General features: G+C 45.7%; 2 protein-coding genes across 3 annotated transcripts in view; both read right to left on the reverse strand.

Moving 5' to 3' along the window:
• The window catches only part of LOC111673191 (F-box/WD repeat-containing protein 7-like), a 39,214-nt gene extending 33,092 nt beyond the window's left edge, over positions 1-6,122 (reverse strand). The window contains exons 1-2 of the mRNA XM_087169771.1: positions 5,853-6,122; positions 4,690-5,290 (exon numbers count right to left, since the gene is read on the reverse strand). Of these exons, the coding sequence (XP_087025897.1) occupies positions 4,690-5,253 (564 nt within the window). The 5' untranslated portion in view covers positions 5,254-5,290; positions 5,853-6,122. The remainder of the gene's footprint in view (positions 1-4,689; positions 5,291-5,852) is intronic.
• A 751-nt stretch (positions 6,123-6,873) lies between these two features.
• LOC111673180 (uncharacterized) overlaps positions 6,874-12,917 on the reverse strand; it is a 125,194-nt gene continuing 119,150 nt past the window's right edge. The window contains exons 6-13 of one of the 2 annotated variants that reach the window (XR_015436125.1): positions 12,739-12,809; positions 12,392-12,499; positions 12,234-12,304; positions 11,749-11,866; positions 11,422-11,586; positions 11,187-11,282; positions 7,998-11,097; positions 6,874-7,884 (exon numbers count right to left, since the gene is read on the reverse strand). Coding sequence is in view for 1 of the 2 variants with exons in the window: in XM_023430860.2 (XP_023286628.2) it covers positions 8,779-11,097; positions 11,187-11,282; positions 11,422-11,586; positions 11,749-11,866; positions 12,234-12,304; positions 12,392-12,499; positions 12,739-12,809 (2,948 nt within the window). In the remaining variant the exon portion in view is untranslated. Of the gene's footprint in view, positions 11,098-11,186; positions 11,283-11,421; positions 11,587-11,748; positions 11,867-12,233; positions 12,305-12,391; positions 12,500-12,738; positions 12,810-12,917 lie in introns of both variants that reach the window. The other variant, XM_023430860.2, reaches the window with a different exon arrangement.

Here is a 12,917-nt window from a genome sequence, read left to right on the forward strand (position 1 = left end):
TTTTTGAGAAAAAAAAAAGTTGCTAGGCGACAGGATCCAAAGGTAAGGGCGAACACTGAAGGGCCACACAATCATAGATCATAGGCCTCCGGTGTTACCTTAATCCTTATTATTATTATCCTTATTATTTTCATGTAAATTTTTTCTCTCTTTAATTATTCGTTTTTTTTCCTTTACATATTATATTTATTAATTATTCAATCTCAAGTACTGTCAATATTTATTAATCATTTTAAGTATTTATTTTTTAATTAATGGATTGATTGATTTTTTTGTTTTATTTTATTTACTTATTTATTTATTATTTTATTTATTTATTTTTGTTTTAGTTTATTAACTTAACGAGGTATTTATTTTTTGTTTGTTTATTTACTTATTATTTTATTTATTTATTGTTTTATTTATTATTTTATTTATTTATTTTTTGTTTTAGTTTATTTACTTATTATTTTATTTATTTATTTTTTGTTTTAGTTTATTTACTTATTATTTTATTTATTATTTTATTTATTTATTTAATTTTTGTTTTAGTTTATTTACATATTTTTTTCTTTCTCTTTAGTTGTGTGTGTGATGCTGTGTGTGGGGTGGGGGCTGTGAGGAGACAGAGGAGTGACCGGCTCTGTTCAATAAAATACAAAATGTCACTGACTCGCTTCATTTAATAAAACCTGAGGGCTGACTTCTTCTTCTCCTCTAGTTAAACGGTGCGAGCGACTTTAATTACATGTGAGAACCAGACTGAACCCGTCGCACAGAGACTGCACTGTAACCGGAAGGTCGCAGGTTCAAACCTCCGTCCTGCTGACGAGCAGAAGACTCCAGGAATGCTGCCGCAGCTCGAGGTATTTCTGTGTGTGTGTGTGTGTGTGTGTGTGTGTTTGTCTGTGTGTGTGTTTGTCTGTGTGTGTGCGTGTGTGTGCGTGTGTGTGTGTGTGTGTGTGTGTGGAGCGCGCTGACTCGGCGAGATCGGTGTGGTGGACCTAACTGGCTGGAATGCTGCCCGGCGCTGGAATGTGACCTTGCTCACACACACACACACACACACACACACACACACACACACACACACACACACACACACAGAGGGTATGAGGGTGTGTTAAGGTGTGTATGAGAGAGACATCGAGACCATTAGGATCTATTTTCTTCTTCAGCTTCTTCCAGCAGGTTCAGATTACTTGATAAATCAGATCGTCATCGTGTCTGATCAGCTGATCAGAGAGTCATAATCTCAGTATGACATAAACAGTGTGAAGGAACAAAGTGGTGATCAATGACCGGGAAATAAAGATGGACGACGTCTCCACTTCCTCCCACTGCACTGAGATGAAGCCGAGAGATCCTGGACACGAGCGCTGCCATCTTGAGCTGGTGACGTCACTTATCGAGGCTCCGCCCACACACCTGCTCGACCCAATGGTGCGTCAATCACAGCTGTCAATCATGACATCACACTGCCGTTTTAAAACATCAAATAACGAATTAAAACCAAACTTGTCCATTGAACAAACACCAGCGCGATAGGAACGACCTAAAGTGACTGGGAGAAGTTCGGCCCAAGTCCCACCCACTCACACAGAAGGGGGCGGGGTTTATCGGGGGCGATTGAGAGGTTTTGGCTTCACTTGTTCAGATGCTGCGTTGGTTGTCGTCCACTTTGTCGTTCGTCTGACAGGAAGTCCGACATGCGGCCGTAATCCTGTTCCATAGGATCAAACTCTCAAAGACAGCAAAGTAAATCCGGCCCACACCTGGCCCATGTGCTTGTTTTCTTCTGGCCCAGTACACGCTTGGTTCCACGGCCCAATTCTGGCCCATATACAGCACGACTGTCAGATGTCGATCCCACATCTGGACCACTTCTGGACGCACACACAGCTGTCAGACAACACCGGAGGATAACAGCTGAAATCTGCCCAGATGTGGACGTATATGGGCCAGACTCGCGCCGGGGAAGCTCGGGCATATGTTGGGCCAGACGTTTGATTTCACTCTCTGAGCTCCATCAATCATCATCATTATTATCATCATCATCATCATCATCATCATCGCCATTAGTGAAGGAGAAATCCATTTTGGAAACTTGGCTCCTCACAGTCAGAGTCTCCTCGTTAAAACAGGCCGAGCGAGGACGCGTTGATCGTCCTCCGCTGGACGTCGACTCTGCCACTCACATCTGGTGTGTGTTCTCCACTGTGTTACAGCTGTTTCTTCTCTAACGGTTGTGTGTGTGTGTGTGTGTGTGTGTGTGTGTGTGTGTGTGGTCACAGGACCTGCAGCTCAGACTGTGACCACAACATGAAAATCAACTCTTCCTGCTCAGGGACATGAACGCAGCACACGAGGTCCTGACAGGAAACACACCGTGACACGTTCAGGTTCATCCTTCCTCAGAAAACACCTCGTGTGTGTGTGTGTGTGTGTGTGTGTGTGTGTGTGTGTGTGTGTGTGTGTGTGTGTGTTCACATACCAGACATGCCACTGCTGCTTAAATGTGCTTGTGTTCACACCAGTCAGCTGACCCTAGCATGATCAATGTGTGTGTGTGTGTGTGTGTGAGTGAATTATCAAACAGATTGACTTTGTCGACAGAGACACAAAAACTGGTTTAAAACAAAGATAAACATCTGAACGAGTATTAAACTGTATTAATATAATTCCTGCACGTGTGTGTGTGTGTGTGTGTGTGTGTGTGTATAATCTCCTGTATGTGTAGTAATCTAGAAAAAATGCTCTTAGATTACAGAGCATATCTCCCCAGATTAGTGCCCTAGTTTTTCTGTTTATCTGCTTCATACACACACACACACACACACACACACACACACACACACACACACACACACACACACACAGTGGGAGAAATCAATTGTCCATCATCTGATCTGATCTTCAAAAATCGGCTTTCATGTGATTTGAATGAAATAAAACCACAGCGCTGCCTCTAGTGGTCAGAGACAGAACGACACAGCTGGACAGGCGTCCCATCATGTCTGTGTGTGTGTGTGTGTGTGTTTGTGTGTGTGTGTTCAGATGGCTGTTCCCATAGGAGCAGACTTCATATCCCATGATCCCGATGGAGCTACGAGTTGTGTGAGGAATCTGAGGAATGTTCACTGCTGCACATTCCTACACACACCTACCGTCTGTCTGTCTGTGTGTGTGTGTGTGTGTGTGTGTGTGTGTGTGTGTGTGTGTGTGTGTGTGTGTGTGTGTGTGTGTTCACTTATCAGAGAATTAGAAAGTGTGGCTGCAACTAATGATTCGATTAATCTGACGATTCTTCTTTGGATTAAATCGATAAATTTTCTGGTTAAATTTCAGAAAATGGTCAAATATTCTAATCACAGTTTCTCCAGGACGAAGCGTTCAAGTACCTTTCGTCTGGTCCACAATCCAAACCTCAAATATATTCAGTCTATGATAAGAAAGATGGAGACACTAAACTCTCACATTAGATGATTTATCAGTCGATCGACCAATCAACCAGCTCCAATCTGAAACCAATCAGTCGCAGGTGTGTTCAACATATACATTGATTTAAATATAGTTTATACAGTTATTAAAGGGTTTAGTTTCCACATTTAATCACTCAAAACACATCTGGAGGATCCTGGATCGATCCTGGACAAACCGCCTTTTATAACCGTCAGTGTTTCCTAAAAATCAATACTCATCAATACCTGTCTGTCTGTCTGTCTGTCTGTCTGTCTGTCTGTCTGTGTTAATGGCTCATTAGGCCTGTATGTTGTTCTGCTTCTTCAGACTCTGTCTGTTGTTGTTGTTATTAACTGTTAGTTTGTTTTATGCCTACGAATAAAACCTACTTTATTTACAGTTTATTAAATCATTTGTGTGACTGTTGTTAAAAATGTATTTAAATTTTATCTGTTTTTATACCTGAATCAGAATTATAATAATTAGAGAAATAAATAAGAAATTATTATATTAGAGTAGTTACTTTGTCAAGAGTAAAAGGAGAAACACACTTTCTCTCAGTCACACACTCGACCTCACACACACACACACACACACACACAATCACTGATCAGGTGTCAGTGTTTGTGTTTAAAGAAACCTTCAGTGACAGTGAGGAGACGAGGAGGGAGCTGCCGCCACCTGCTGGACGCTGTCACACACTGCAGAGATCGTTCTCTCACATCTCCTCAGTCCATCCGCCTCCATCCACATACAATAACACTTTAAATCTGAGGTCACAGCTTCACGTCCGACAAAAACATCACGTTTCCACCTTAGAAACAGCGAAAGTTCAAACATTTATAAATATAAAAAGATGCTGAAGCCGACTTCATCGCTGTGATGCACTGAACAAAACTCTGCAGCTCGGCTGTGAACCAGAACCAAGAGAGACCACATCAGTCCAGTTTAACTTCCTGTTTCTTCCTCCCCCTCCTTATATACAAAGGCCTTATTGGACGAGGACCGAGCGACATCGATATCTCGCTCATTAACTGTAGACGTCCTCAACACGGATCGTCTCCTGCTGCTGAACTGACGGGTCCAGCAACAGACACACAGTCAGACACGACCTGCAGCCTTCAACTCGCTCTGACCTTTGACCCGCAGCATTGCAGTGAAGTCACAACATGACGTTCACAAACAGACTCACAACCCTCAAACTTTTCTCCCTTCATGAACCAATGAGGCGACGGGATGAGGTCTTACCTGGCTCTGCAGGTGCAGCGATGGTGACGTCACCTCTGCGTTCTCTTCCTCCTCCTCTTCCTCCTCTCTTTCATCACTGTTTGCCACCTCCTCCTCTTCTATATCCTCCTCCATCTCACCCTCCTTCTCCTCCCCCTGCTCTTCTTCTTGCTTCACTTTGTCTCCTCCGTCCTCTGTCCGTGTGATCTGATTGGCTGTTTCAAGTTGGGTGGTGCCAAAAGGCTCAGACGGACAGGATTCGTCCTCGATGGTGACTATGGTTACTCTGACCTCGTCTTCCTCCCCATCATCCTCACCTCCTGCTCCTCCTCCTCCTCGGTGTAGAGAGGAGGAGAGGAAAGGGGAGGATGTGAAGGAGGAGGAGGCAGAGATCGGAGTGTGTCCACCAATCAGCTCTCTCTGCGCTTTGTATCTGAAGTCTTTCACCCTCAACCTCTCTAGTTCCTCTTCCTCCTCCTCCTCCTCCTCTTCTTCTTCTTTTCTCCTCCTGGATGAAGTTTGTACTGTCCTCTCCTCCTCCTCTCTCCTTTCATGACTCTCTCGCTCCATCTTTTCCTCGCTCATCTGTTTCGTTCGTCACACTGAGGTACAAAGACACATCCTGAGGAGACACAAAGGATCGACATCAACACACGAATGACAACAATCACAATAAAACTACAACAATCACAATCCTACTTCTTCTTAATTTAAGGTAAAAACAGTATTATGATGATCATTTAAGTATTATTTACATGCATTATAAGTTTATTTATTGTTTTATCAGAGCTCAAAGAAACCTTCAGGTATTTTGTTTTGTTAATAATTAAAACTAAACATGAATCAGTTCATTGTGATTTAAGAAAGAAAAACTGCAAATGATCAAATCTGAGAAGCTGAAACTGAAATATTTGGCATTACAGCATGAAAAATACTGATTATGCATATTCACATTAAAAGAAAAAAGGTTTTTACTGTGCATCACATTTTAAAAGCTATTGTGTCTAAAAGCTTAAACTCTTGGAGTCAGATAAATGCAGTGTAATGTCTGTGTTACAGGTAAAGTATCTGGAAGTATTCGCAGTTTATTCCCTGAAAAGCACTGAAACGTTACTAAAATACCGGTACCAGGCTTTAATACGGTTAAAAACCAAGATAAAAGTGGTAAATTAAAACAGACGTACCTTTAAAAACACAAACTTTCTCCTCCAGCTCCACCGGACTTTAATTTTTAAACACCAGAACTTTTATTTTTCTCTCCTTTCGTCCTCTTCTTCTTTATTCTTCTTCCCGGAAGCTTCAGTTCTTCAGCTCGAAACCGAACAACTCGACTTCAGAACAAACTTCTCCACCTCCAGGTTTATGTTTTTATGTGTTTTCATGACTAACTAGAAACAAAAACCAAACTTCCTCCGCTTCGGTTGTTTCTCTTCTTGCACATGGAGCTTTGTTTGACGCCGGCTGATGACGTATTACTTACGCACTACGCGCCGTTCCGTGATTTTTCTTTTTCTTTTTCAAACAAACTGTGATTATTCTCAACAAAGGCAGAATACAACTTTAAATCATTCACGTTTTATTGTTGTAATAGTTGATTAAAAAAAAAAGTTTAATATTTGTTGATTTCATCAAAGAAATTACTCGAAAATACAAATAAATAACAATTTATTCACAAACACCAGTGAAACTACAGCACAGATCATTGGTACCAATCCCTGATAATGTACCATTAATTAAGGGCTTATAAGTTAATTAATGGCTTTATTAATGGTTAATAAATCATTTACCAACGCTTTATACATCAGTTAAACACCTGACGACAACTTTTTGGTTGCCAGGTTGTGGAAAATCCTCCACCAGCACATTTTGTGTTCTGGAAAACAGCTGCAGGACATCTGGACCACAGTTTATGTGTAAACTGATTATTAATATCTTTTCCAGACGATAAAATGGTCAGTCCATTGGAGAGGTTTCCCTTTTGAATTAAAACATTTTGACCTGATGATGGCGCTATATTTAAAGTTTTACGGATCACCAAATTCTTACAGTTCATCCTGATGGGAAAATAAATGTCTGGACCAAAGTGGTGGATCGCCGGACAGACAGATTATCATAATAAATATAATCAAAAAATATATGCATATGTTTTTTAAATGGGACAGTCAAGCAATTCAATTCTCCAGACAGAAACAGAAACAACGTGCGGTGAGTTGGAGGAATAATACTTTATTAATTAGTAGTTAGATTATATATATCAAATATTAACTACATACATACATAAATAGATACACAAACATACAAATATCCTCATATTAACAAAGTTGGCACCGCAGACTTTTCCCAGTGAGTCAGACACTGTTGGTTTGAATCAGAGACACTTTAAATATCTCCTCGTCTAAACTATTCACTCTGTTTTTAAACTATATGATTCTCAGTGATTTAGCATTTTTAATTTTTTTTTTAAATACAATGATAATTATAATAATGATATAATTCCTATTTCAATCAGGCCAGATGTACAGATTCCTCAGCTTGGTTAGTGAAGTTAAAGGTGCAGAATCAAAGAGGAATTTAAGAGGAAACAGGAAACACCCGGCTGGGATTCAGTCACGTCACTTACCATAAACACTGCAGAGAAGACGGGGTAGTTATTCTTTAAATCTCATTACACATTCATGGATGCATACATTTATTTCCTTCACATGTAAACTACTGATGTGGCAGCGCTCAGAAGGCCCAGGGAGTCCATGCATGTGACGGTTCATGCTTGAACCTCGGGAGGCTACAACTTATTCTTCATGCTTTATTTTCTCTGGGACACGATTTATAAAAAGCTTTGTGATGTCTGGAAAAGAGGTTTAACACGGGAGACTCTTGCTGAACTTTATTTTGGAACGAAGCCTACAGGAAAACAAAGCTCTGAATGGATAGTGTCTGAAAGCTTCACAGGAGCTTCACTGGAGCTCGTTCGAAGGCTGCGTAACGTGTGTGAACTTCATATTAGGGTCTGATCCCTTTGTCTGGCTTCAAAATAAGAGTTAGCAACCGCAGAAATCTGGGGTTATAAATGTTACGTGTGTGATAATTAGTCATAATCAATAATAATCTGTTTCGTCGATGAATTGTTTCAGTAAACGTGTCCATGATACAAACTGGAAGAAGACGTCTTTGACTTTAGGAAGTCTGTGTATTCAACGGGTGCGACGACACCTGAGGCTGTCGGCTTCTAGATATCACAATGCTGAAGACAAACACCTGGTTGCGGCACATGGAGTCTCTGCCTGTAGAGAAGAAAACGCTGCATGACTGAGAACAGAAGGAAAAGTAGCCTGTACCTGCCGCGCCAAGAACACCTGCTGTATTTCAAACAGTTCCCACTTCTTTCCAAGTAAGTTCTGAAATGTCAAAATTAATTATAAACTAAATGAATTTCCCAGTTGTGGGATTAATAAAGTTAATCTAATCTAATCAATTCCAACTGTTGCACCATCACCATCAAACAAAAGAGGATGGTTATGCGATATTTGAATAAATGGCAGGAAATGATGCACAACTCGATTAATTAAATGCCAGAATAGAAAAGTTGTGACTGACTGACGCTGCTAGCATGTTCCCAGCTGGGTAGTGTGTTAGCGTTAGCATCCCTGCGTCACATCAACGAGCCTCTAACGCCAAATATTTTTGCAGGGATGCGTGGACGAGCATCTGCAGCTTACCTGAGGACCAGAGTGTATCCTTAATATATTTCATATTGGAATGCACTTTGTAATTATCACTTAGATCAACAGTGTTTAATAGAAAAACGCCGGGGAAGGTTTATTCTTCATATTTTAGTGCCTTCAAAAAAAGACAAATTAAATTAATCTTCATACTTTAACAAAGCCTCTCAACCTTCAGAGAAAAGGAAACTGTCTGTGCTTCATATTGGAATGTGACCTCCTTTGTTTCTCCTCCTAAACTTGAGAGTTGTGCCGAGGAACGCATCTTTCTTCCTCTATGAATTAGAGCCTCCACTTCATATTGGAATGTGTCCACTGCCTTCTACCCCCAGTACAGAGGGGAAGGTTCTGCACAGAGTTCATGTTGGAACGCGGCCGTCGATCTCTCCTGTTATCTCCAGCTCGGCCTCGCGGCCTTGACCGAGTCTCTGGAGTGAGAGGACTTGTCGGAGAAGCTGCCGCTGTCGCTCCGCCGGTGGCCTTTAGGAGGAGCCAGCGAGTCGTGGAGGGGGGAGCGAGGAGACGCCCTGATGCTCTGAGACCTCCTCAACGGGGAGGAGGAGGAGGAGGACGGGTTGAGGAGGTCTGAAGATCTGGAGGCGGTGGAGACTCTGACTGAGCCTGTTCGGGTGAAAGGCGACGAGTTGCCGGGCGGGGCGACGGAGGAGGAGGAGGAGGTGGTGGTCTTGGGGGAGGGTTTATGGGAGGAGTCTGAGCCAGTGTGGGGGGAATGAGGAGGAAGAGCGGTGTGGGTCCGTCTGAAAGAAAAGGAGGCGGTGCTTCGGGCGAAACCCGGAAGCGGCGATGATGACGGGGTAGCGGCTTTGTGCAAAGGGGTGGCAGGAGCACTGATGCTGCTGCCTCCTCCTCCACCTCCTTCTTTGGCCTGAGAGAGCGCTCGCAGCGTGGAGCGACACATCTTCTCCTCCGGCTGGGGTTTGGGTTTGGTTACAGGTTTTCGGACGGACGGCTTCCTCTGCAAGTCCTGGTTCTGAGGACCTGAGATCTTCTGGTCTTTCGCGTCTTTGTGGATGCTGGATCGTCGGGAGGAAGGAGCAGTGGAGGGCCTCTCTCCACGCCGGAGGGAGGCGCTGCTGTTGGGGTTGGAGACGGTCAGACTGGCGGGCGCCGCGGTGCTGGAGGATCCCCGGTGGTGGGCAGGAGGCTTCTCGGGACGGCTGGTTCGGGAGATGGGAACAACACGCCTCATGCCCTGGTTCTCGGAGGTGGTGAGAGTCCTGACGGGTCTGGACTTGTTAGCGGTGGAGGCGGAGCTTGTGGTTGCGTTGGGTTTCGACGCCGTGGGTCGGGTTTTTGAGGTTAAGGTGTTCCTGGTGGACGGTTTGGACAAAGTTGCTGGTTCCGCCTTTCTGTTGGTGGAAGCGTTGCTTCTTCCCCTGTCGTTTGTTGATTGTTCTGGGCGGGTCTTCTCATCTCTTGTGTCATTGGTGGAGCCCTCTGCTTCTTCCCTGTGATTGGCCGGTTCCTTACCCTCCTCTGAGGCATCTGTGGTGAGAGCAGGCGCTCCATTGGCTGATGCAGGCTCTGCTGGGCGCCACCTGGGGGAAGAGACTTGCCGTGACGGGTCGTCACAGCGGGAGACAGGCACTGGTTGGCTGCTGATGGGTACAGGCACTGGCTTTTCATTGGCTGGCTGAGGTTCTGTGGGCGTGTGATTGGCTGAGGCGGAGGAAGCTGGCTGGTTTCCTCCCTGATTGTCAGTCCGACACGGATCCTTATCAGTCCGTACATGTGCGTTGTCCGTGTGTGCGAGTTCGCCGGCCGCCTCACACACACCTGTCACACACCAGACAATCACCGGCTCCTCCTCTTCGTCTCTTCCCACCTCAGATTTTTCTACATTCCCAGTCTGGGATTCGTCCGCTCCCTCTTCCTCTTCCTCCAGATCCGTGATGAACACGTCGTCCTCGTGGCGACCGGTGTGATGCCCTTCGTCACGACCGGCCGAGGTGGCGACCTTGTCAAACACCCTCAGCTCAGGCACCAGCGTGCACGTTTCTAAAACCACAGACATGCCGCCTGGCGCGTCGCAGTCGAAGCTCTCGTCGCTGCAGGTGATTCGTCCACTAACGTCCCGACCGGCTTTATTCGACCTCGGCGGTTCCTCCCTCGTCCGGCTGCTAAAACCGAGTCGGTCGTCGCCGTTGTTGTTGTTGTGGTCAGATTGCTGGTGTGAATCAGAGGTAGGTTTCTTTGTGGGATCGACGGCGTCTGCTGGAGTCTGGGGAGCAGCGTAGCTGAGGTAAGTGGTTGTTGTGTGATGTGCGTTTGTCTCGGGAGCTGACGAGGGGGTTTGTGGTGCGATCTCGCCCGACTGAGGCTGCTGGTTTTGGGGGAAGCTGCATGTGGTGACCCCTGGACTTTGGGGCAGAGTCTGAGGGGAAGGTTTAGGCGAGGCCGATCGAAGAGCTCCTCCTCCTCCTCTCTGCTGGCCGATTTTGGGGTCAGAGGCCGCCATTCCTAGGAGCGTGCTCAGCTCGCGCTCGGCAGCAAGAGACGGCGAGCTGGATGGAGAGTTCCGGGAACGTCGTAAACTCCCTGAGCGCCCCAGAACACTGTTGTTTAGGGGTGAGCGGGGGCGGGACTTCGGGGTCAGGAGCTCCATCAGCAGCCCGGCCTCGTCGTGTCGTGACATGGCAGCTGACATGTCCGTCTCGCTGCTGCAGCGCAACCTGAAGCTTCCAGACACCTACAACAGGATCACACAGTGGAAATCGATCACTAATCAAGCAGTTTGAGCGTCTTTGTGTTTCGGCGTTTGGTTGTGAGTCGTCCTACCTCCTCGCCACCGGCCCAGGAGTGCCTCTTCTGCTCCTCCAGCTCCTGCAAGCGCCGGCGGCGTGCGGCCTCCTTAGCCTCCCGCTCCACGTTCTCCTGTAGAGACAGAAAGACATTACGTTTCTATTCAGGTGGCAGTAGAGTTCCTGCTGACTTAAACCGCAGCTGCTGAAGTGGATGTTGAAGTGTAAATGTGTGTGTGTGTGTGTGTGTGAACGTCTGCGTGTTCGCGCACCTTGACGGCGTGGCTGAACCTGGAGCAGAAGGTGTGAAAGATGCCGAAGCAGTCGTCGAGTCTGAACGCGTCTCTGTCCTCACAGAAGAAGTCGATCAGCTCGCTGCCTTCCTTCCTCAGCTGCTGCCGACTCCCCCGCAGCGAACACAGAGACGAGGTCGCCGCCTGAGGAAAGAGAGACGCGGCCATGACAACTTTCACAACAAAAACAAACTAGAGTGGGACTCAGGAGAGCTTCAGGAAAGTGAATAAAGTCAATATGGAGTCTCAAAAGACAGCACACAACTAATGATGGCGAGGTGCTGCTGCGTGCTGAGGTGTGTTTACCTGCAGGAAGCCGTCCAGTTGCTGCAGCAGCTCCGTGTCTCTCTGGACGTTCTCCTCTACTGAGCGCGTGCGAGACATCAGCCACTTGAGTTCAGCGTCCAGCGTTTCCAAGGAGATTCTACACAACAAATAAATGAATCATGAAAAACAATATTTTTTTAAATAATCTCTCTGAACGAAATAATGTCTCGTTGTATTTTTTTAGTCAATAGACTTTAAAAACATTCTTTAAATGATAATAAAGGAGTTCTGTTTGATCAGTGAACGCATCACTGAACAGGGTCAAGAGGTCAGATTGTCTGTATGAAGAGTTCAGCCCCCGAGAGAAGAAAAACAACCACAGAGATGAAAACTGAAAGAACAAAGAGATGAAGAGAGATGAAGAGAGAGACGGAAGGGAGATCTGCTGTAATGCTGGAGAACAGGCAGAGGGCGCTGTTGCAGAGCGAATGTCTCTGAGCGGTGAACCTGCAGTGACGCCTCACCTGGCTGCCGCCTGGACGTGACTCAGCTTCAGAGGAAACTCCAGCAGCCGCTCGTCTTTCTTCTGAGCTTCCTGGAGGAGAAGGAGGAAACATGTCATCATGTCTGACGTCTCGCCACGATACTATCGACCTGCACGAGCGGCGGCGTTGTTACTGACCAGAGCGACGAAGTGCAGCAGGTTCATGCCCGGTTTGTTGGCCTTGGTGTCGGCCAGAGACAAGAGGGACGACAGCTTGAAGCCCACGGCGTTTCCCGCGTAACCTCCCTGCAACGACACAGCCGTTACACACACATCACATCTGAGAGGTGTAGTGTCTATAGTCTGCATGTATGTTATATACACACACATGCATATATGATACTGCCAGACACTGTGGAATAACATGATTAACATTAAAGCTACTTTAAGCTTTCTATACCATCCTCCCTCCTCCTACATCTTCATCCATCTCTCTCTGTTTGTTTATTTCCTAATTGTTCATTAATGCAGTTTTTTCCACTCACAGCGTTGAGGATGTTTCCAGCCTGCAGCACCAGGTGGAGAACAGCATGGAGCTCCTCACAACACATTAACTCTGGAGGAAAAACAGAGGGAGGGAGAGAGAGGGAGAGAGGGAGAGAGAGAGAGGGAGAGAGAGAGAGAGAGAGAGAGAGAGAGAGAGAGAGAGAGAGAGAGAGAGAGG

Source organism: Seriola lalandi, unplaced genomic scaffold (assembly GCF_002814215.2).
Source record: "Seriola lalandi dorsalis isolate HSWRI2012SDOR001 ecotype SW California unplaced genomic scaffold, Sedor1 jcf7180002054913, whole genome shotgun sequence".
NCBI lineage: Eukaryota > Metazoa > Chordata > Actinopteri > Carangiformes > Carangidae > Seriola > Seriola lalandi.